The 25,679-nt window shown below is 32.0% G+C and overlaps 3 protein-coding genes and 3 long non-coding RNA genes across 10 annotated transcripts in view; 3 read left to right on the forward strand and 3 right to left on the reverse strand.

Moving 5' to 3' along the window:
• Positions 1–9,027, reverse strand: part of LOC100652042 (lysophosphatidylcholine acyltransferase) — a 24,568-nt gene extending 15,541 nt beyond the window's left edge. Inside the window, exon 1 of one of the 2 annotated variants that reach the window (XM_012310631.3) lies at positions 8,530–9,027. In XM_012310631.3, the coding sequence (XP_012166021.1) occupies positions 8,530–8,655 (126 nt within the window). In that variant the 5' untranslated portion in view covers positions 8,656–9,027. The remainder of the gene's footprint in view (positions 1–8,529) is intronic. The other variant, XM_003396820.4, reaches the window with a different exon arrangement.
• Positions 9,028–9,064: 37 nt separating this feature from the next.
• LOC110119455 lies at positions 9,065–11,089 on the forward strand. Its single transcript, XR_007224765.1, has 2 exons — positions 9,065–9,203; positions 10,001–11,089. It is a non-coding gene; the product is annotated as an uncharacterized LOC110119455 (long non-coding RNA).
• LOC125385460 lies at positions 9,614–25,644 on the reverse strand. The gene is made up of 2 exons (XR_007224768.1): positions 25,488–25,644; positions 9,614–10,280 (listed from the first exon to the last, which is right to left on the reverse strand). It is a non-coding gene; the product is annotated as an uncharacterized LOC125385460 (long non-coding RNA).
• Positions 11,326–14,801, reverse strand: LOC125385459. Of its 2 annotated transcripts, none has more exons than XR_007224767.1 (2): positions 14,395–14,801; positions 11,326–12,420 (listed from the first exon to the last, which is right to left on the reverse strand). It is a non-coding gene; the product is annotated as an uncharacterized LOC125385459 (long non-coding RNA). The 2 variants fall into 2 exon arrangements; XR_007224766.1 differs by lacking the exon at positions 11,326–12,420 and adding an exon at positions 13,850–14,329 and having other exon boundaries at positions 14,395–14,795.
• On the forward strand, positions 12,087–13,359 carry LOC100652282. Of its 3 annotated transcripts, none has more exons than XM_012310632.3 (5): positions 12,087–12,232; positions 12,397–12,532; positions 12,775–12,932; positions 13,016–13,128; positions 13,201–13,359. In XM_012310632.3, exons 1-5 carry the CDS (start codon positions 12,087–12,089, stop codon positions 13,245–13,247), a joined length of 600 nt encoding a protein of 199 aa, XP_012166022.1. In that variant the 3' UTR covers positions 13,248–13,359. The 3 variants fall into 3 exon arrangements, with proteins under 3 accessions (XP_012166022.1, XP_012166023.1, XP_048263550.1); XM_012310633.3 differs by having other exon boundaries at positions 12,400–12,532; XM_048407593.1 differs by having other exon boundaries at positions 13,016–13,246.
• Positions 14,835–24,979, forward strand: LOC100642490 (sodium-dependent neutral amino acid transporter B(0)AT3). The gene is made up of 14 exons (XM_003396825.3): positions 14,835–14,963; positions 16,918–17,185; positions 17,430–17,628; positions 17,773–17,888; positions 17,964–18,071; positions 18,377–18,460; positions 18,537–18,698; positions 18,808–18,918; positions 19,245–19,446; positions 19,533–19,735; positions 19,832–20,033; positions 20,109–20,268; positions 20,353–20,616; positions 20,981–24,979. The coding sequence occupies exons 2-14, from the start codon at positions 17,000–17,002 to the stop codon at positions 21,174–21,176; spliced, it is 2,193 nt and encodes a 730-aa protein (XP_003396873.1). The 5' UTR covers positions 14,835–14,963; positions 16,918–16,999; the 3' UTR covers positions 21,177–24,979.
• Positions 25,645–25,679: the final 35 nt, after the last annotated feature.

Below are 25,679 nucleotides of genomic sequence, written 5' to 3' on the forward strand. Positions count from 1 at the left end.
GTCCCCTTTCTCGCTTAAAAACTTTTCAAAGAGAAAGATCGGTGAATGTTTACGAGGCAAAGATCATTAGTCTATTCGCTTTCAGCCGACTCGAAATTATCGTTTTTGCATTTTGCTTTTTGTCTTCTGTTCACGAAAACAATTTCCGTAAAGTTACGTTTACGAGGGAAAGTAAATAATAAACTTTTAGTGATATCGCAGACTGTGCAATTATAAATACAAACTGTGTATTAAATCTTGTCGTTCTATCGTTAGAAAATATTTATTTGCTTGTGACTACCTTACAACTAATTATTAGACATGTTACTAAGTTCCATAGAAGACGCTGATAGTGAAATTCACCACTTATGTGCACCTTTGATCGTATAGTTTCTTCTCTAAAAATTTTCACGAGATACGTGTCTCTAAATGATGGAAAATCTTAACCTAGATCTTGAGAGAAAATAAGGAAATGAGAATACTGATTTTTATCTCTTTAATTACGTACTACTATTATAGGCGTTGAAAGGCATTGAAATCTTCGATAGATCAACAATGCGATGATAAAAGAATTTTATAAATATATCTAAATGGATGAAAAATATTTAAAGTAATTTTTTAAATTACCTATCGTTTGCATACTTGCTCGTCTTTCGGATAAACTGTTTTTGTTTTTGTAGTTACTCGAAGGTTGCAAAGAACCGAGACCTCGTCCTATTTCTAAAATAAAGTTTAGGCTAGTATTGTCATGTTGATCATGGATAGAGACCGCATTAATGTTTTCAAAAGTTTGAAAGTTTTGCTTTTTCGCGATTTTTAGTTGGTTTTTAAATGTTTATGTACCTTAAAAATGGTTAATTAATTATTAGATCGGTATTTTTTCGACTTACGATAAGGTTTCCGACGACGCATGGTCAAAAATTTTGACCATTTTCGATTATTAAAATAACTATACTTTTTTAAGCCGAGGCTGTCATGCCATCGTTTTCTTATAACAGGCCATACCTGGTAGTGTACAAATCCAAAGGTACAGATCCAAATACTATTCGGTAATTAATCATAAATTTTTTTATAATTTTTCATTTTTTCGAAATTCTTGTTTGAATTTTGCGTTGATTAAAAAGATTAAGGTAAAATGTAGTAATAAAAACTATTGGATGATATTCTGGATACTCGGGAGAATATTAAAAAATCTTTTTGGATTTTTCAACCGACAAAAACCTAAAAAAGAACTGCGTGGGCTTAAACGACTTAGTATGCAGACGATGTTTGTAAAAATAAGACGCGGGTTTAATAAATAATGTTCATATATATATTTTATTTTACTAGAATTTAATTTACTATGATTTTATTATAGTAGAAGTTTGCTAAAATCTTTTCATTTTGACCTGCGTTTTCCATAAATATAACGAGAACAAATTCTTAGGGTACATTTCTTACAATGTTCTTATAATTTTCAAACAAAAATACTTTGCCTGAAAACGAACGAGGACCATGATTCTATAAGTGTATTCATGGTCAAATATTAAGTACAGTCAAAGACGTAATTGATCGAATGAGGTCTTTGCTAAATTAACAATTAGTATTCGAAAAGAATGAGCGGCATCTACGTAAGACTTCGTTCGGAAACTTTCAATGAACTTCTCAATGTCGTACAAGGTATTTGTACGAAATCTAGAAGGTTGTTCATTGAACATCGTCAATGATACGTGTTGTATATGCTGTAATGAGATGGAAAACACGTGAACGAAGCACGAATTTAATCTACCGTGTATAACATTACGTTGTGAATTAATGAACTCATAGCTATTTAGGTTGACGGTCAGAAATTGTGTCAAGGCTCTTCAGGACGATGAAGATGAGGAAAACACGTGATTTAAATGTGAGAATTTTCAAACGTGTACATGTATATCGACAAGGAGCTTTTCATGCTGTATGCACCGAATCTGTATGTACATACGTGAAACATATAAAACACGACAACTTTATGAGAACGACTAATACTTTTGCGCAACCGATAAGATATTTTCAAAACATTTGATAGAAATATGTATATATGCCATAGATAGTTTTTACCGATTCTATAATGATTTCCCTCGTACCTTTTAATTATGTTATTTTCACAATCGGCGTTATTGAATCAGAAGAAACTATATACATAGTTCTAAGTATATATACGGTGTACATATAGATATGCATATATTTGAATGTCACGTGTCAGGTGTTTAAAAATATGATGAATTTTTAAATATACCTCACGAGAGTCATTTAATTGTGATTAAAATAATATTAGGATTACCTAATGCATTTTTATTAAACTTCCTGTATTCCATTAGCAATGACGATATTTCTCGGCGTGACGTATTAAACTCTTAGATAATTAAATGCTATGACTATATTTACACAGAAATATTTCGATACTCATTTATAGTTATTAATACTACATTTTTCGTTTTTTCTTTTCTAAATAACCGGAAATGTGAAGATTACATGCATATTTCGACGGTTCGATTATTACCGTCAAGCATGATTTTTCCCTGGTATAAATTTTATAAAAAAAAGCGGAGAAAATTCTAGGACTGCTTTTCTGTCTCTCTTTTTTGCTCTTTGTAAAGAATACGTTCCACAGAGTAAGTTCTCTACGTACTTGTGACCCACATTTTGCGCAGGCGAAAGACTTGCTCTTCTACCAGCAAAAATTGACGAGAATTGTTTTTCCAGTCGTTTTACATCGCTTATTTTCTTCACGTCAGTATTTGACGCGTTTTTGTGCAACCGATCAAAATTTGCCAAACATCGATATTTATCGATGATAAAACAGAATATCCTTTCATTTTATTGGTCTTTTCATATCTTTTACCTTAAGAAAGATTAAACGACGTGAAAGTAAAACGTGAAACGCAATGATGAAATTGCATTGAAAAGTCACTGGTAATATTTTTATTCGTCTTTTTCTGTATGAATTATCTTCGTGCTTCTTATTTAGTATTTATTTTTAACAATTTTTAGCCTCGTTTAGTGTGGAAATCTAGTTTATTCTGTACTTAACTAGGTAAAAAAATTCACAAAGTATACATTGAAATGATTCTGTTGCAGACTATTAATACATATATATTTTCACTTGTAAATTTTTAATAATCTAAAAATTTACAAATAAAAGTTAAAAATTAAAATCAACGTATATTTTATATAATTTAAGTTGTTATCGAAGGTGAATTAATTTATTAGATACTTGTTTTAATTATACGAAATTTAATAATTCGTTGCATCTCGATATATACATATTGTGCCAATTTATATGGAAAAAAGTTACAGCCGGTAAATACCGGAAGCATATCGTGAATCCGATAGAGTATACCATCGTCAGATTTTCTTGCCGTAGTTAAAGAGATTTTCTTCCCGACTGAAAGGATATTTACAGGCTTCGGAATTCAATATCAATTACATATGCGTTACCTGAATATTTTCTGTTTACTATAACAGGATATCATTTTAAAGGCTCTAAATAGCTGTGTCTTCTTTATATTTATGATATATACACGATGTGGTAAAATGTTAGTTAATATTAAAAATATCTTTCCTATTTTGTAACTAAAAATAATACAGCAACTTCTAACTGATCGGAATTAAAACATTATTGTATCGTATTATATATTATTTAAATATTATCATTAAAAAGTAAACTTTATTGTTTATCTTAACTGAATTTCAACCTTCACATTTATTATTTCTTACATTAAATAATTAATCGAAATCAGGCTTTATTATCACTTCATATAAATTATTAATTTTATTATAAAACTATTGCACGCGTTGTAATATCAAATTATTTTAAAGAAAATAACATCTTTAATTTATCTTTGACATTTAGAAATACAAATAAATGTGAAACAAATACATCTTATCTATACGATGCAAAGTACAATTTTTGAGAAATACACTTTTTTCTTGTTATGAATACAGATGCCTTTTTCTTGTAATATGAAATGATCAACGTTGTGTCAATTATAGAATCTCTTTGCAATATTCTATTGCAATATCTTTTTATACTATCGAGTTCCTATTGCATAATATCTCTGCAATAAACGCACAAAGGTCAACGAAAAGCCTCTTGTACGGGGCCATAACTTATTGAAATTCGCACTATTGAACAAAAATAATTTTTATTATAATTCCTTTGTAATACTACGTTATTTTTAGTTACGCTGGTTCCGGTATGTCCAGTTCAAATGGAGAAAGTTGGATTCGTGTACACAGCGAGAATTCATTTGTGCGAGAATTAAAATGGTGTCAAGAACGATGATATTACGTTAAAAATATTATATCCTAATTTATCACTTAAAGAAAGGAACAACTTTTAGAAAAGATTAATGGCAAGTGGAAGCTTTATTTTTTGCAAAATTCTAAAAAATCTTTTATGTTTGTGAATATAAATTAAGAAAAATAAAAAATCAAACAACTTAAACCTACAATATTATATACGTAAAACAACAATGTATCCGGTATATACTATTTATCGCCTATGATATATGTATTTATTATCGGATCTTCCTTTTTATATCTAGCTACCACAGAATTTTTCTTCTTAACCATATGTTCATCATACCTCTTTTCTTATTAGATTATGACAGGGCAATGAAATGCTTCTTTCACGATATATATGGTTATTCATCGAACCATCTGCGCGATGCAATTTCGCTTAATGTACGCATCAAATTTAACGGTACCTACCCTAGTGGATAAGACCGAATGATGCCGTTAAAATTGTTACAGTATGTATCTGCATCATGCTTTTCTTATATTCCTAAGCATATAAGATAATATATAGATAATACGCGTAGCAATGCGACTAATTTGATAAATCTTTCTTTGGTAATGGTTTACCCATAAATTATAGAAAATTGTATTTCACACCGAATTTAAAGAAAACTCATAATTTGGCACAGTAGTTTATAAAATGTGGAAATGTATACATTTTATACTATATCGGAAAGATATAAAGGAATATATCGTTAATCATAATTTTGGTTGACCTACATATACTTCAATTTCCTTTTTACGATGTTCCCTCTTTTTTATACTAATGTTATTTCTTTTCTGTCGTAGATTTCAATGGCATATATTAATGATATTTTTGTATTAGTGCTTATTATTAATGTAGTTTTTTGTTGTCCTAGCAAAGGAATAACGTTAAAAGACGTCAATATTATTAAGAATTATTAATGAAAATTATTTCATAGATAAATATTATATAGATTTTATGATCAATATTAAATGAAAGCTAGCCTAAGCCAAAAGATAAGGATTATAATGATAAATAAAAAAAAAATGTTTTATCCTTTATGACAAGATAAGAGACATTTTTTAAATGATTTATGTGATGTCAACTCTGTTGTTTGTCATGAAATATGAAAATACATAACGTTAGATCTTGAAAAGATATATAGAAACATAGTATTACTTATTATTTTAATTGGTATGAACAGATTAACGTGTGCCTATAATATAGCGTCATATTTAATGTTAACACAATATTAACTTATGTGTCTAATATTAACGTTATGGCTATAGACAAAGTGTAGCTCCACTAATAATATCTTTAAGAAATGAATGTTCGTCATTTCATCATATGATAGGATTCTATTTATAAACAAACTTACTTGTCTAATCAGTGCACTTTGCTTATGCTATAGTCGTCGAGTAAGAAGATCATCTGTCAATTAGAATCCAAATTCAACTTATCCGTATCTATAACTTATCCGTATCTTCATCTGTTTCTCCGTTCTTTTACAAAATATTTTTCACTACTGCGATAGACCTACGATAGAGCTACTTTATAAAACAATTAATTTTATTATCATCCGGTCATCTATTTCACATAAAAGGAAAAGGCAGTAAAAAGAAAAAATTTCAAACGCAGACTTTGTACGTGGTACAAAACGGTTTTTAAACACGTAGTGAAATCCCGATGCTCGACAGATTTAAAAAGCGAATAAGAAACGAAACTAAAAGAGTCGTGGAATAAAGAGAACGCAATCTTTTAACTTGTTTCATCTCTGACGATTGCGTGATATATACGGTCCACAATGTAGAGGCAGTGATGCCCGCATCAAATGCGATGCAGCACGCTTTCTGAGCCTCTTCTATTCAAAAAAGTGCATCTCATGGTGCGTTTAAGTTATGCGCCTGCACGGGTCGCTGTAAGATAGTGCACATGCGTGCTAATTACCACGTCAGACGAATTTTTAAGAATTTGTGGCCGGAAGCCATAAAATCTTTCGATTAAATAGCTGGTTTTTATACACTTACATATTTTTATACATAGAAATTCAAGAGTACAGATAGTACGCAAAAATATATTTATATAATATCCATAGTATTCGTAACAATTATATTTATGATCAAAATTAAAGAAACCAAAGTTAAACAGTATCTGTTTTATTGGCTGAATATTGATTATAATAGGTATTCCACGATAGATATTTTATAGACACATTCTTGTATATTATGCGCGTCATATTCATTTTTGCATTCTTAAATTTCCCATGAAATCATAAAAATCCGCGGTTTACTTATAATATTTATTAGATGAAATAATTCTCTATTTGTGTTCGATATTTTTAATTATGTTCCTATAAACGTAATTAATTCGTAGAAGAATATCTACGATTTACATGTGTTAATGAAAAAAGATTTTTACTCTTAAAACAGAATGTAACACTTGGAAGGAATTGTAAGCATTTCAATGATAATGGATTACTTAGGATTAAATTGCTCTTCGGTTTTTTTAAATAGGTTTTAATTAATTTAATTGACTTTAGTTATGATCTTCAATCATTATACATATAACTAAATGGAACAAATGGTACGTCAGTAATAAAATCTTCAAGCTATATTTTCATAGAAAAAGTTTTGTATGTTTAAAAATATTTAAACGTTGATGAAATAAGCGTTACTATCGTCATGAGAAACATTTGTATCGTTTCTTTCCTACGTAACTACAAATTTTATCTCATTTTATGCACTTACATAGTTGAAAAAATGTATTTGTATTACTTTTCCAATCAGTCCTTCTATTACCAAATTGTATTAAGGAAGTGGATCAAGTTACGAAACGGTAACGGAAGAAATAGGAGGAGCAATAATCTTTACATAAAATTTTATTCTAATTCGTTATTCGATTTTTCTCAATAAAAATCTGCCGAAAAATTAATTTCCTTCCGGAAAAGTGAAATCGCTCAATGAATTTTATTATTACTGATTATGATATTAAAATGCATAACAGTTGAAAAAGATGGTATTTGTAATATTTATCAATGTGTGTCAATGAAGAAACGTTTCATTGCTGTAGTGAATGTATATCGAGCGATCGTATAAACAATCGATGAAATCATTGATTCGTCATTAACGTTTGACGAATCGTACAATACGTCCATATAAAATAATATAAATATTATTCACAGGTATTTCACGCAATTTAATATTGATTTTACGAGGAATTTACGTTTTAATCTGCTTTTGCTTAGCTAAAATATTTGTGGTGAGGGAAGTTCAATAGCTCGTAAGCTGATTTAGATGAATCGTAGTGTATTTGAGGCTGAAAAATTCGATCACATCCATAGCGAAGTTGTATCACTTCAAATGACAGGAACAGCTAGAAAATGTCGATAACTCGATAATGTCAAGGTGTCAAAACCGTGTGCACGTAAACGCGAAAAACTTTAAACAGTTTTCGCAGTTAATCTTTGCTATCATAAAAGGAAATAATATCTTCGAATCTTATCTTTTACGACATTTACTTTTTCTAAAGCAAATCGTGTATGTTATTATTTATATTCAGTCAATCATCTATACATTTTATCTATATATATTTTCGAGCTAAAAACAAGATCTTTAAAAGATCGACTTTAATTCAGATAAGGCTTATAACACAACAGATAATACTATATATGTATAAAAGGAGTTCGTGAGAACTTACGATTAATACGAAATACGAGCATTTCTGCCAAAAATTATATATTCATCGGATGTTCAATACCTACATTCGATAATGGCTCATTAATGTTGTTAAAATATGATGAGAATACATTTTTGTTAACGCAACGAGTAACGTTACGCGGTCCATGCGTAACCAGGTGATTCAATCGTCAAATTTCGCCCCCAATCGGAAACCGATCATTACGTCGCAACAACGATTCGAACTTTACGTAACTGTTCGCGACGCGATGGCTCCCGAATAAGAAAAACACTTGAGATCGAACATTTGATGATGTATCAGTGACGTAAAGTCACGTCGCTTCAGAAAGAATTCGTTCTATTTTTACGAGCCAGATGGTAGCCGTCTACCAAGTTCATCTAAACACAGACCGGCATGTGTAACATAGAAAGTATAGAGTAGTAGCCGAAAAGTGACAGACGTAAACGTTGTTGGAACGATCGCAAAATTCCCCGCCCCGCCCTTGACAACCCCCTGAAACATTCGGGTCCGACGCGTGAACATCGATTCCGTGGAGCATTTTCGCGTGCAGGAAGATTCGAAGAACTACTGACCTTGAGCTTGTCGTAGGTTGTGTCGAGCTCGAGACGGTGTACGAAGGGGTTCAGGATGTCAGCGCTGAGGGACGCAGTATCCACGTCCTCGTGCTTGCTCCGCATTTTTCCGTTCGCCTCATCCATATTCTTTTTTCCCAGTGGTCACGAACAGAAAAAGAGAGAGAGAGAGGCAGAGAATAAGAAAGAGACAGAGGATTGAAGAAAGATATATACGGAGGGATAGCAAGACAATAAACGCGGCTTAGTAGCCTGACGTGTCACACACTGCAAGCCGCGAAACGTCGATATGTATCGGTAGGTGCGAAACTTTCTGGCGATATGCTCGAGCTTCTTGACACTGTTTATAATGTGGTACCAGCCGAGACAGACAGGTAAAAAAAAATGACGAAGAAAAAAGAAGGGAGCTCTTAATCAGCCGTGGCGAGACATGATCGTACGCGAAGGGGTTGTCGGTCGACGATCTACTGTGCTCGCGGTCGACTCGACGGGACGAACCGGCCAAATGCTCTCCGACCATTACCGAACCCCACCGAATGCATGGGGGATACTGTCGGATGCGTGCGCATCTTGCCGCCTAGTCGAAAGTTCCTTCGGGTATCTCCGTCAGACTGCCCCTGTGAAAGCAAAGTGGCAGGAGGAAGCCGAGTCAGGACCGCTATCTTCGTTCCCAGGTGCCCTTCCCTTTTCTACGTTTAGGTCTCTGAAGAGCTTACTTCACTTAAGATAAGTTTACTTTTAAAAAATAATCTTTTTTTTAAGGCGAATAATTTTATATTATTCTTTTTTCTAAATTGAAATTAAAAAGTAAAAATTAGAAATGTAGTGAATGTTATATATATGCTATATATATTAAATATATGCTACATCATTTAATTTTGAATATTTTGTATAAAACTGTATGATATTTAATGCTTTTTTATGTCTTTTACTGTATACTACTACGCAAATGATAAATCTCATAATAAAACGTCACTTTATTAATCGTACGACATTTAAAGGAATCAAACAGGGCCGACGTGACTCTTTGCGAGGCCGGGTTTAAAAATTTTGCGGAGCCTGAATACAGATTCGAATCCTACACTTAAATTTTACAATGAGGAATTATTTATTTGCAAATGCTGTTACATATTATATATTTTTTACAAGCAGTTTTTAAAACAAATCCGAGTAATATTTTTGCACATCCATAATTAACTTTCAAGGGGCAAAAGATTCAATGAAAGTACAAAATCTGTAATAATGTATGACTTTTGCAAAAAACTATTGATGTAGTTTAATTTCTCTAAAAGGTACATTTCTCTGAAAGCGCCTAGGTCTTTTTATCTAAAGTAGCTTCCAGGATATGAGGACTTTCTGGAGCTGTACTGAACTTTGATTATTTTTGTCACTCATTGCATCTGTTACTGGTATTATCATTCTGTAAAAAGTTAATCAAAATTGGTGTTTTTTAATTGAGTAATTTTCATAGACACCGGACAGAGCGGGAGAAGATGAGACTCGCCCTTCATAGGGGTCGACGCGTCGAAGAGGTTCTGGGATCTCCTCGGACCTGCACAACGGCCCAGGGGATGGCGTTGAGAGGGCTGGTCCCTCTCAATGCCCGAATTAACTTAGGAACGACTCCTCTAGAATGGGAGAAGACGCAGGAGTGCTCCGGTAGTAATTCGAAAGAGATCAGGGGCATCCTTGTTGGGCGTCAGGCGGACCACCGTGAGATTTTAGTCGGCCCGATACTATCCCGCCGCTTCCTAAAAGAGCGGCGGGGTGTTCATGAGAATTTCCCCACGTATAAAAAGAAGGAAAGGTCATGTTACGTACAGATAAATTAAAAAATGTAAGCGTACGTTAATGTCAAAATTTTTAATCAAATGTTTCGTTTAAAAGTGTTAGAAGTATAATCTAGGAAGGGAAATAATCATGATAGAGAATAAATTTTAATACTTGCTTCTTTGAATTAAATAGTATATTTCTTAAACAAATAAGTAGCCGTGTTAAATTAAATATCTAAAAAGTTTTAAAATTAGGTAAGGGTCTAAAACTGTATTCAATGTTCATGGTTATGAGAAATTCACAGAATCGGCGAAGTAATTTTTGATGGACTTAACGAGTGATTTCTGACCAATTCAGCTAGAAGAACTATCGGAAATTAACGTCTAATTAACTTACTTGGTATCTAGTACATGAAATATATGGACTATAATAGTTGCCCAATAAAAATAGCATTTTATGAAAAATTCTGGAACCTAATGGCAACTATAATATTTTCGATATTAGAAACGATCGTATATATTCTTATAATTTTGTCAATGTTAATAAATTCTGCTTATAATGCTCTAATTCAGAATTAAAAATATATTCTTTTAAATTTTATATGTAGGTAATTTAATTTTTAATAATGGTGTTAAATATATAATTTTTAAGTGTGTCAATTGTTAAAATTTGTAATTACTTTTTGTGAAATGAAAATTACTGCTACTAAGATACTGTAGTAAATAAGTGCCAGTAAGATACTGTACAATTGTAGGAATGATCAATAAAAGAACAAAGACGAAGGAAACAGATACGCTTTAAAGTGTAGCTTATAAATCGGAAGTTCTCAAGGTATCGAAACTTTAAACATTAATGATATAGAACGTTCTATAGAACGAGGAAGTTATACTCTCATAATCGGGTAAATAAAAAATTTTGTTCCAGTTCAAGGCACAACGATAAACCAATCTTTCAAAGACTACTAACTTATTCTAAACTGAACTGAAATGTTATTCTGTAATCTGAAATATTATTTAAAAATAATTGAATATTTCATAGATACATTTATTATTACCAATGTAGTTGAGTAAATTATACATAGGTAAATAAAAGATAAATATAATAAATTAATTCTGTATTTATAAATATAATAAATTTTCTGTATTTAATTAACAATATTTTTATATTTTCTGTAATTTAATATCGATGTTTTTGCATTTATATATGTATGTATATTTCAGATACAATGGTTGTGCTTCGCTCTATTCTAAGCACAATTAAACGGAAGAAAGGTTCTTGTTTCTCTCTGTTTCATATAAGCTGTGTTTCTGTATGAATGAATGAGTTTACACGAGAGATCAGTTTTACGAACCTTGTGAAAGAGATCTCAAATCGTCAATGACAGTACTATCAATGCCGCGACTAACCAATAATCAAGTGCTTTTTATCTAAATAATTATAATGATAATGTAATATATCTACAGAAATAATTTGATTTATAAAATGAAACAAACAATAGCATTAATTGCATAATTTATCCGTGATGGTCAATTACAGTTACGTATTTAATAAAAAATGTTTCATTGTCCAATTTTTATATGTCCAATTATTATTTAATATAATGATAGTAAATTTTGGATTGATTTAATCTATCTATGTTGCGAATTTTGTATTTATAACACATTGGATACATCAATACAAAATTTTCTTTGCGGTGATAACATTAGTGTGAATCAGCGCTCTCTGTTTCTTCTACCAGAAGCTATTAGGACATGTCCAAAGTTGTTTAATAACCTATAGACGACATGGCAAAGGAAGTACATAAATGTTTGATAAATTATTTCTCACAGTTAGAGAAAGTAGATTGCAAGTGGAATGAATTATCCGAAGAAGCTAAGCGGCCTCTACATGCGTTGAGAAATCAATCAGAGCAACTCCGACTCGTCATAAGGTAACGTTAACTTTCTATTTTTTGTCACGAATTTTATCACTGGTTCAGACGTTATGCGCATACAGTAGCTAGAGTAGAAACTCAACACATAATTCCGAGCTACATCGATATTTCAGAGAAGTAGAAATTTCATTGACCTACCATCAGATGTCGTTCTGTTACAGCAGCGAAGTTGATGATGCAGAACTCTGTAAAGTAAATGAGCTACGTGAAAGATTGATTTTTAAAATTCTTATGGGGATCGACGATGAACTGACATTGCTGTTCAACATTTTAATGCGATTCAATAACATTAATCAAGTAAATAAAATTTTCATCTCTACATTCATATCTTGTTTGTTATACATATAACCTTAATTAATTCTTCTTCTCTTATTGATTACAAAGAATTGAAGGTAATACATTATCATTTATATAAAAAGATTAATTTCCCTAGAAACTGTTACATAATATCGCATATAAAAATATGTAGAGATAATTATGTCAAAGTAAAAAATTAATTAATCGGTGATGTGATAGAATTATTGAAAATGTTACTTTAGGACTTAAAAAATCGTTTAAACAATCTGGAAGATGCACGAAGCAAGGTTTCGCTAGATGAGGGAACAATGAAGGAATTAATCAATGGAACACCCTATAGACCACGATTAAATTTGCTCTTAGAATGGGCTATTGAGGCTTTCAATTACTACCATGAATTGTATCTTTTAATTGGAAATATTTCTCAGATTTCAATTTTACTGTATCTATGTGCAGATTTTTCTTAATTTATAACATCTTTAGATATCTTCTGATCAATGGAAATATAAAACAGTTCAATTACAAAGATGAAGATACGATTGAAAATTTAACGAAGTCTTTCGTCGAGGACCGGTTTAAAAGGGCGCAGATCGAACGTAAGTGCCTGGCTTTAATTAGCATTTTAATTAATTAGCAGTTTTGTCGTTAATTTGCATTATTTATTACAGGTATACTATATTTTACGCAATTCTTAATAAAAGAGTCTTTACGTTAGAAATTTCTTTTTATTGCGTATAACTACCACAAATCTTTATAAGCAAATATTTTTAGAGCCTGCAATATTTTATATATAATTAGAATAAATAAAAATATCTGTATTTATATTATTTCTTCAATGATTTCATCTTACTGAAATTCAAGAAGTTCCTGCACACAGCAAACCATAAGTATACCGAGTGAACTCGCAAATATGTGTCTTTATATTTGTATACTTCACAAAATCAATATATGAAAACTTAATTCATACAAAATAATGAAAACTAATTGCCTGCGGATTATGAAATCCATAGTGAAATAGATATTACAAGTAGTATAAGCTGTTATATAAGTTAACACTCACAGACTGCACGGCGTGTTCTCCTTGTCTGACTAAAAGCAAGTTTATCTACTGAAGCGACGAATATATGTATAAACTTCTTTTATCTGCAGGTGACAGCAATAAAAAGATACCACAACTTTTCTTGCGTGAACTAATGATTCACGATGTCTGATATGTTATTGAAGTGAAATTTCAATTAAAACTTTGCTAACTTTTTGTTCTATTTACTATATCAATATGTATGTGGATTTAAATTCATGTCATAAAAAAGGAACTGATATGGAAGGTTTGATATTCCTTTTTGTATTAACAAACATTCTGACATGATACAAGCAAAATTTGACTATTCCTTGCCCCAACTAGCAAATACAAAGCCGCTTCGCTGTCTATCGGAAGTAAAGCATGCTGTTTAATCGAAATGAGCGTTAGCTTGAAACAATATTAACGATAATTTCATTACTGTCGCTGAGGTTTACCCTCTTCGCATTACTTATCCATAACACGAGCAACTGGTAATTGGAGAAAACAACCACTTAGCGAAACATAATTCCTTCGCGAGATGAAGTAAAATCCACAACAGAAAAAATAATAATTACGTAATTCACGACTTTTTTCTGTTGGACATGTCACATTTGGACACTTTCTTCTACATTCGTATATATAGAATAGTAGAATTCGTGTTACTTATTATCGATTCAATTTTTGTAAAGGTCAAATGCTTTTATTTAATCTTCCACCGGAATTTCCAATGTAATTACCTACCCAGATAAAATCCTATGCATTCGATATACCTAATCTGTAAAGTCTATTATAAACTACTCACCTGTCACGAACTTTTCCAACTTAATACAATTATTATGCGTTTCTAAGTATTTAGAATCCTTTTTAAAAGTTCCTCTTTAAAAAATCCTCTTATTCGTTAGTTTTTAATGAGGAATTGCTTAAAAGTATGCAAGGTAAAGTATTAATTGCAAAATGCATTTATCAAAATCACACATATATATGTCTATACGTGCGGAATTTCATAAGAAAGAATTCCATTTTTCCGTAATATTTCAAACTAAACGATTGTAATATCAGGCATCGTCCCGTGTCGTGTTACGTTTGCGTTTTAGTCCTTTGATCAACGACAAATATTAATCGCGATGACATTGGTTACTCGTCATACTCCTACGATCGGTTTGCCGATCATCGACCAATCTCCTGACAAAAGGGGCTCACGCATATTCCGGTCTGTAGGACATGGACGCATTGGGGCGCCGGCGCTTGCTATTGATTCTGTTGAATATCGTGATTTCAAAAGTTACCATCGTAGTAGAGGGTGCCACAGTAGCTCACTGCTCCTCGAACCATAAGGAGGCCCTCGCGCTTTTCTTTATTTCGCCCCAACAGGTTAGTGACGAGCTTGCAATGTTATTTTCTGACTAAATGGTACAATTTTTTTTGCTAATAATTTTGTATAAAGTCGATATAGATCGTATTACGTTGTTGTTACGTGAGATTATTTTGTGAAAATAACAGGGTCGAATCGTATTTATTTCATTTCTTTCTCTCCGGACTTTTGAATGAAAGCACATCGAGTTACGTTCGTATGAATAAGTTTCGTTGAATGAATGCAGTTCGAAATATTTGGAAGATATTTCTCAGAGACGTTTTCTGTTGGGAATATTACGTAGGACGAAAAATGTCACTTGACTAGTGCACTCATGACGTCAATGGGAACGATAGTTATAGTGCATGTCACTCGTGTAAAATTGCCGCCCAACATGTTATCGAAAATATTTTAAAGAAATGATTAGATTTCGCTTGATCTTTATTAAACAAAAGCGAAGGAAGTTGTATGGAAATGATTCGTCTTAATGTCATTTTCTTTTCCGAGTAAATTTTTATTCATGAAATTAGCGCAAATCGTTCGGTTGGAGAACTGTAAGGATATTCGATCACAATTGACATGGAAGTAAACATTTTCAACGGCGAGCGTTCTCGATGTAATCATACTTGCAGAATATTTAGCGACTCGTAATTAATTGTCCAGTTTGCCTGTATACGAGGTCAGGGCCGTGGTAAAGTCGCAAGGCAAACATCTCTCCCTCCTAACTAACTGTCCTATTGATGAAAAAAACGACGTGTGCCAGGTTCTTTAAGTAGAATTATTAAGACATTTTCTATCAAGTGCTTTTCTCGTAGAGAGCGTTCAAATTAGTAAACGGAGAAATCGCGTGCGATCCTTTACACATCACTTGCTCACCCTTATCTATTGTTTACTTTAAATCCTCGCGACTATATTAGAATTTACATGTAATATCTATGTTACATAATCATATGAATTTGCTGAATACAGAGTAATTATTCTTGCTTATTATTTCAATCGTTGGAAAAAATAGACGTTTTTAAAAATGATTAATAAATCAATAAATATGTAAAATCAATGAATATATTTAATGAAAAACTGTAATTGGACATTTAAATAACGTGTTGAATGTTCTAAGCCATATTTTGTTTTTCAATAAATATTTTATTGAAAACTATAATCAATAAACGAGTGAAATAACTAGAGGTTCCAAATGTAACGCGTCGAGTTTATGGAGCGTGTTCTTACAAATGGGACTGTAAAAGGCTGTACTAGTCGTAGTCCTTGCTTGTACTTGTTAACACCATAGAACGGAACCGAGAACTGTGAATGCGTGTGAAACGAAGAGTAATTCAATAATTCTTTCTGAAACGAGCCTAATTTTAATTCCAGAAATGTATTCATTTCCTTCCTTTATGATTTTTTCATGATTAATGTAAAATAAGATGCTGTAATAGAACCTTTCCGACGAACAATATTGGCATTCTATTTCATTAGTACCGTTGAAACATAGGATATTGAATTTTATGGTATACAAAAATTTTTAAGGAACAAAAGAATTTAACATCTATTAGCCGTCAATTAGTTATTAATTGAACTCAATGTTAGCGTAGTAAAATTAAAAACTACTAAATTAAATAAAAGCTGAATAATTATAGTTTGCATTTATATTTATCTATGTACTAAAATTGAATATCTCAAACACGAATACTATGTTTAATTTTTTCGCTGAAATTTCCATTTATTAAGTGACTAAAATTTACTACGTTTGTATCTACAAATTCATTCATGTTTATGAATACGTAGCAAAAGTTATACTTTTCTGTTTTTCTCTCTCTTTTTCTTCCAACCTTCTATTGTTATTTAAATCTTCGAAGCTTTACAACTTTCACACTTGCTGCTCTTTTTCCAAGATTACAGACATTCCTCCATAGGTATAATAGTAATTAATATTTATACGTATATAAAATAAAATAGGCATTTTAATTCCAACAGGATGGAGTCCATAGGCGCGCGTGGTATTTTTGTTTGATCTTTCGAAGAAAAGAAAACCGTGGTCGCACAATAAACAGAAAGAATGGCGAACACGGCCCACCTCGTCCGGCGGCAAAGTTCGCGCGACTTGAAGCCTCAAAAAAGCGTCGACAAACTCGAAATGAAGGAAATGAGAGGAAGATTAGTGGTGGACAATAGAAAGACTAACACCACTGCCAATTACGGGGCCACGAACGCAGCCTTTGAGGACTCCAGTCCTAACACGAAGGTAATAATGTGAAGCAATAATAATTTGAAAAATATTATAAAAATAATACGTCATGACAGAAGAATCAATGATAAAAAAAATAGAACTTGGAAGTTAAATACGTAATATAAATTGCCTGTAAATTTAATTACTTGTATTTGTTAATTTATGACTAAAAAATGTTTGTTACGTGTGAATAAACATACTGTAGAGAACATCTGTTATGAAGTGAAATACGTAATCTGGTTATTATTTGTCATTGCAGAACAACAAAACGGGGAATGAGGGCGGGGGTAGCAAGCTTGGAAGTAATGAAGGAAAACCGATTTTCCGACCAGAAGCGGGGGAAGATGAAAGAGAAAACTGGGATAGTAAGCTTACGTTTCTATTAGCAACCGTGGGGTACGCAGTAGGGCTTGGGAACGTATGGAGATTTCCATATCTCGCGCAAAAAAATGGTGGAGGTGCGTTGATTGTTTTATAATGAAAAAAGAAACATATTTTTAAAAATTGGCAGGGCTCTAGAATGATTAATGAGTTATTTTATTATAGAAATTCTAAATATTTAAAATTCACTGTTTTCTCTTTGTTTGAACCATCCAAAACAGGTGCATTCTTAATCCCTTACTTTGTAATGCTGGCCATCGAGGGTATCCCTATATTTTATCTGGAATTGGCAATTGGCCAGAGATTACGAAAGGGTGCTATCGGTGTATGGAATCAGGTGATTGATGAAAAATGTATAACTTGCATCCGTCAAAATAAACTTACGCTTACGATACATCATACTTTCTAACAGGTTTCTCCATATATGGCTGGTATCGGCGTAAGCAGTGCTGTAGTATCTTTCAACGTAGCTCTGTATTACAATACTATTATCGCCTGGTGCCTCTTTTACTTCGTTCAAGCAAGTATTCGTTCATCTTTAAATAGTTGCTCGCTAAAAAATTGCTAATCTATAATTCTTGATACTTCTATAACGGTTGCCAAAAATTCCCAATCAAAACATAATTTTATTATATCGTTGGGATAACATAAAACATTTGTGAAAAGAAGATTTTATTAATGCATAATTTAGACTAAAATAGAATCACACTGTGGCCGAAAACTTCTGTCAGCTGTAGATATATCAACTCGTATGCTAACTTTTTTAGTACTTATATCTAAATATAGTTAATAAATAAATTAACGAATAAATCATCTCCTCTCTAGAGTTTTCAATCACAGCTACCATGGGCAGAGTGTCCTAACGTATATTTCCAAAACGGATCATATGCGCCTGAACCAGAGTGTGTGGTACGATTGATCGAATTAATTAATGCCTCCGTGCTTAATCGGGATAATTGCACTACTACCAGTGATTGCTTCTCAGGTTAGCAGTCCCACGCAGTACTTCTGGTATCGAACGACATTGGCAATCTCCGAAGACATCAATACCCCAGAAATATTTAATTGGAAAATTGCTCTGGCATTGGTGATCGCTTGGATTCTCGTCTATATGTGCATGATCAAGGGAATCGCGTCTTCAGGGAAGGTATTCCTTTAAAGTATTCAAACTTTGACTGCATGATTTTATGTAATTATATGTAGGATTATATGATCAATTTTTCAAAGAATTTTATAAATCGAAATATATTTTATAGGTCGTGTATGTGACCGCCACATTTCCATATATCGTTTTGATCATATTCTTCTTCCGTGGCGTCACTTTGACGGGGATGTCCGATGGTCTACGTCATCTTTTCACTCCAAAGGTATGATTTTTCAATCTTTATCAATAATAATATTATTAATATGAAAACCACAGGGGAAAAATATGATAATGAGATACATTTTATAGCGGGATTCAACAAGATTTATACCTTCGGACCTAACAAATGGTTCTTTTTCCAATTGTGTCATATTAAAGTATTTTATTTTAGTCATCAGGTAACAAAAATTAGAAGATCGACAGATATAAATTTATCGTGTTAATCTTCATTAGTTCCCATTTAATCTTCATATTATAATATGCATTAGTATTATAGTAGATGAATATTAATTATTATTATTAATTTCAATAATAAAATAATTTGTTTAGTGGTGGAAATTAACCGACCCGGTAGTATGGCTAGAAGCGGGCACTCAGATATTCTTTTCCCTCGGTTTGGCATTTGGTGGTTTAATAGCGTTCTCTTCTTACAATCCCGTGAATAACAATTGCTATCGAGACGCTATCATGGTCAGTTTGACGAATTGTTTCACTTCGATGTTTGCCGGAATTGTTGTGTTTTCTATTATTGGTAATTATTTTTCTACTGATTTTTAAATGATAAATACGAAAAAGGATATATTAAATACATATGTATGTGTATTTGTTGAAATATAGGTTTCAAAGCTACTATGGTTTATGAACATTGTTTGGTGGAAAGGAACACGACGCTCATGAATGTTTTTGGCCAGATAGATAAAATACCGGATGAAATACCAACAACCGGTACACTTTTGAATATTACTACAGGGAATGGAACGCTGGATAATTTAATCATGCCAGAATTACCCGAATGTGATCTCGAGAAAGAGTTGGATAATGTAAGTTATAATAATGACGATCAGCCTAATTCTACTATTACAGAATTTATCTTTAATTGTTTTAGAAGCTTAATCTTTTTCTAATGATCATTTCAGTCAGCATCTGGCACAGGTTTAGCGTTTATCATCTTCACAGAAGCGATTAATCAATTTCCTGGAGCACAATTCTGGTCCATATTATTCTTCCTTATGTTATTCACATTGGGAATCGACTCTCAATTCGGCACTCTCGAGGGAGTCGTTACAAGTATCGTGGACATGAAATTGTTTCCAAATTTACGAAAAGAAATTCTCACAGGTCAGCGATTATTAAAAAAATTAGCTATTCATTAAAATAGTTAAACGTGACTAAAGTTAATCATTTTCAATATAGGGGGTATTTGTTTGGTTTGCTGCACGATTTCAATGGCCTTTGCTCACGGTGCTGGTAGCTACGTGTTCGTATTATTCGATAATTTCAGTGGAAACTTTCCTCTGTTGATTATCGCTTTCTTTGAATGTATCGCGGTGTCATATGTATATGGTTTGAAAAGGTATATAATAATTATTATTATTATTAATATTAATTGATATTATCCGTAAGATCATTTGGATTGTTGGTGTTATTTCGTTGATAGATTCGCCGATGATATCGAGCTAATGACTGGCAACCGTCCAGGCCTTTATTGGCTAATCTGTTGGAAATATCTCAGTCCGTTAGCTATGTTGAGCATTTTAGTTGCCTCGATCGTGGAAATCATTGTCGATGGAAGTGGTTATCCAGCCTGGGTTGCCAGTAAAGGTATTACAGAGAAACACGAGTGGCCGGTTTGGGCCTTGGTTCTCATCGGTATCCTCATTCTCGCTTCTGTTCTTTGGATCCCCACAGTTGCTATTTGCAGGTGATGTTTTCGTATTTTTTCAACTTTTTTTTATTACAACCCGCTAACTATAAACTTCGTATTTTTCTATTATTGCAAACAAATTACTCGATGATTCTATTTATTAAATTGTGCGATAAAAATTAGTAAATTAATCTATTTCCTTCAACAGTACGCGTTTTTCTTTTTGTTAAAAATTGTTACAGTTACAGATATTTAGATCATGATAATGGAACAAAATTTCGATTCTCTCCTAAGAACATGCGACCTATAGTCAAAGATTAATTTCACGTTTCAAATATTTCGTAATATCCGAAACCATTTTATATATGTATTTTAATATTTCATATTCTCACAATTTTTTGTCATTCGTTTTTCAATTTAGACTTTTTGGAATACTCATAATCGAGGATAACGAGAAAGCGTGGTTCCCCGCAGCCGATCTGAAAGAATTTCACGGAATCGTGCCACACGAAGTTACACCTGCTGAAACTTTGTTATTCTGTATAAGAAGCGATGGCTCAGAGGGTCTTTGTTGCCCAACTGGTGGCCCCAGCGATGACGACGAGGATCTCACCTAGGAATGGTTATCCTCGTATATGTTGGATTAACACGTGTTTAAATGGTTCATAGACAGAGAAACAGCATTTTTAAATTTCATATCGAGGTTTGCATCATTGGAAATTAATTTAAGAATAACCAGGTGTTATGATTACCATTCTTCGTCTCAATTTAAATTTAACACTTGACATCGTTTAATTTAATTTAGAGAATATTTAGAAGGGTACATCGTGTCAATTAATCTGGAAATGACGTTTATATAATTCGATTTACATTTACATTGCGGTGTTATGATGAACTTCTTTTAGAAGATATATTATAAAACACGTTTGAATAAGGGAGAAATTCGAAAGTACGGATTTAATATGACGATTAAAGCGCAATTAATTGCTCTTCATTTTTAGACGTGTCTTTCCGCTGATTCTCGAGTCTCTGAATCATTTAGCGGTACGTGCGAATGTCAATATTAATTGAGAAGGTAAGGTAGAAGCGTTTAACATTTTCAATAAGTAATTTCCAATATGTGGAAGCGAATACAAAACGGATAAGGATAAACATTAATAAGAAACTGCAAGTTCTGTTTTTAATATAAACTTACAGTTTCTTTGGTGATGCAGATATACGATACATCTATCGATACGATATACTGTCATTAGATCTATTAAATTCCATTATTTAATTCGATTATTATATTCGATATATCAAAAACTTGTAAGAGATAAAATTTTCTTTTTTACACATTGCGCGATAATGAAAAAAAGAAGAAAAAAGAAAATATATCTATTCATACTATATACAGCGAATAAGAAATCATTTTAAATTAAATATAACAAAGTATTTCAATCGTCTTCTAGAAAGAAAGAAAGAAAGAAAGATGGAACAGTTATCAAAATGATAGGAATCCTATCGAATAAAATTTCATAAATTAAATCATATGTTTCGCAATAATTTAAGAGATATATCGTATATCCGGACTATTTAGCATGTAACGCGTCATTTTAGCATTTACAATATACATTCTTAAAAGACAAGTTGAATCCCTGCGACAGGTTGCAGATCATAATATAACTAGGATAATATTAAAATTAGACTCGAGAGAACTTTTACCGCTTAGTAAATTTTAAATAATGTGAGACCTAAGATTAGAGTAGGAACCGTCCAATGGGCGTGAAAAAGGGGACGTTCCCAAATCGTATTGCTTTTATTCTCGTTTTTGGTGACGGTATTAAACAGCGCTACTTCGCTGATTGATTCTCCGTTAAGCTCTTACCATTGCGTACTAATATTACATGAAAGTTATATCACGAAGGTGACATCTATATTTCATTGCAAAATTTACGACGAAAGTTCGAAAGAAATAGAAATAGCAATCAGATCAAGAATTATATGAAGAAAAAACCTTTCCCAAGGTGTGATCAAGTGTGCTGCATTCGAATAATTAATATTCCATCGTAGCCTTCTTAAACGAATATCAGTTACTTTAACGATATCTCTACATACATATCTTATAAACTTTGTTTCTAAGTATAGCCGAGAAAAGAGAACGAGAATTCGAAGGGCAAGTGAGAATTGATCAGCATGTTTGTTTGGTATATCGCGTTGAAAGTACCCCGATAGGAATAGAAAAGAGAGAAAAGAGGATCGCATATCAAAACGACGTATCAGGCGAGAGAAAATTTCGTTGCGATTTTAGCGTATGTTCGTCGATCTTGTCGGCGAACGTTCTAACGTATAAGGACAATAAGAAAATCTTTTAAGACTTGATATTGACGAGGAGTCGTACGACAATAATGAGATTCGATTAATCGGAACTTTTAATCGACTAAAAAATTCGACAATAAGATAAACGTATGCACTGCACTTCTTGCACATTCACCGAGGCCTATGAAATCGAGAGCTACTGCATCGGTCGAAGGAATAGAGAATTTCGTTTTCATATATTTTCTTAACGTACTATACACGATGTATTTTATATATGTTGCGGTATCGTTTACGTTATTCCAATCGTCTTTGTAACATGCAAATGAGATAGCATACTTTTTAGATCAATTTTACACTTTAAAGGGTCTCTTTAAGGCAAAAGCTAACGATGCAAATCTATCGTAAACATTAAAATCCAGAAATATTTCCGAAATTGGTATTTTACGAAAAAGATAAACGAATCCATTCCTTCGATAAGAAGATCGTTTATTAACAGAGACTAGAGCAGTAGCGAGATACGCTCTAATCGCGTCTATTTGTACTTCGAATCTCTCTATTTTGTATGCGCGCTTTTGGGTATGGTCTTAACTCTTTTTGACAAATTGTTGATCACGAACTGTCACATGTTTCACTATCATTCTAATGAAACAGCTTGAAACAGAAGAAATTCATTGTAGAAATCGCGCACAGTATCGGAAATAGGTTTGCCATCATCGGTAAAGAGAAGAAACTCGAACCTTTATATTCGATAAACTAATAACCACATATACTTTTGATTTCGAGTTATTAACATTTTCATAGGTCGTTTTTCTCTTGTTTCCTCAAAAAGGTGCTAAACTATGATAATATAAGAGAATTTAATACAAAATGATATATATAAACAAAATCGTTGATAATATTATATTATACTTGTTAAGGTCCTGTTACAGACTTAATAACAGTCCCGAGGATTAATTATGTTGCTCCTGAATCAATTAGTGATTTACTTGTATTCGTATATTATATTATTATTATTCGTATGGAATAGTTCGATTGTAAATAATTGTTGAAGTGTCTTTTAAACTCTAAATGGACAATAACTTGCGGGACAAGGAGCTGCCGCGTGAAACATGATGAATCGCCCCTGCAATGAATAGTACAAATGTTTCTTTCACTATCATGTGTTTCGTATGCATTGCCTCGAACTATGAAACATATAAGTCTCAGACAATAATTCACACGAATTAATTTTATTTATTCGTATCGTTACTCAAGATCTTGAGCCTGGAAGGGCTGCGTTGGTGTATGCAGTGCGCTAACATCGTTTAATTGTTAATCCGTAATTGTTAATGTCTTCGTAAATTATTTGTAAATACGAAGTGTTATTACCTATCGATCTCGATAATAAAAGAAACTGAAGTAAATAACACAAATACGAAATGCGGTAAGTATTATTTGCCCGAGCAAAACAATACGTAATCAGTAGACAATAATTAAAAGATAAGAATTTAAAGCAAGAAAAAATAAAATATAATTTATTTAGCGCACTTTGTACACTTATACGCCGATTTTAGTAGTTTAAAGTCCATTTATGGCATTCAAGGATAAGTGAAGAACGTTGTTTCATGTCGATGTTCGTGGACTGCACAAAAAGGGTCAATGAAATGTATCAATAATAATTATGAACTATTATGTGCTTAATCAAGGATAACAGAATGGATTACTAATCTTAATATCTTAATTTTAGATAATTTCGTTTATCGTTCTCCTACATATCTCATTGTGTTTTCAAAGTGTATAACAAGGAAGTCGTGTCCATCCATACTTAAAATACAATTTAAGCGTGAAAGAAAGGTTGATATATCGGTCGAAGAGACACGAGCGTAAGCTGTGAAGTCAGATTTTGAGGATGATTCGTGTTATATTAAAGTTTTAATGATACATCGTATCAGGTAACCAACGTCGATGTAGCTTGCGCAATAATAAATAAGATATAAAGATCAGGTACGGACGGTAGCTAATGTTATAATTATATATAAAGAATAATGAGTATATACACACTGATATTACGCATACATAAAACTGTACATATATATATTGTTGTCAGTTGAATGTTAAAATAAATACCGGGCGTAAATGTGGATTTCTTATTATATCGATTTCCTTAACTTTTTAAGAGATAAAATTTAGTTTTAAATTAAGAATAATATATTCATATTAATAATATTAATATATAATATTATTTTAATATTTACATAAAATATCATTTAAAATAATATTCACAAAGTATTATTTTATAATTGACATCAAGATCTTTTCATGTTGATCACTAAGACTAAGGATATAAAACGTTTCTTCAGTAAATAAAAGTATTCTTCAATGTACTATACAAATAAAATACGAAGAAATTCGTACAAAACGAAACCATATCGGAAAAAATTCAATGCTGTTGCAATTTCTTTATAAATAAATATTTTTATGTAATTTCTTGGTTATATATCGGACATCTGCCGAAATTCAATCTTTGGAGCACGAAATATGTTAAGAATACAGGAAATAGAAATCATTTAAATACATACCGCAGATAATAGAATATTATACAGTAAATCATAAAGACTATCATAAAATGCAGAAAGTATATGTTTACGTACTTTTTATGTCGATAATCAAATAGCTTCGATGAATCATAGTTTTTAGTTTTCTAAAAATTTTTCTTGGTTTCATTACACTTAAAACAGGCGGAACGAGATATAAATGCGCTTTAAAGAAATATACACACACATTCCGTTTTAAAGAAATGCGTTACCGGTAAACAAGACACGAAACAAATGAAAAGGTATTCT

Source organism: Bombus terrestris, chromosome 7, assembly GCF_910591885.1.
Source record: "Bombus terrestris chromosome 7, iyBomTerr1.2, whole genome shotgun sequence".
Classification (NCBI taxonomy): Eukaryota; Metazoa; Arthropoda; class Insecta; order Hymenoptera; family Apidae; genus Bombus; species Bombus terrestris.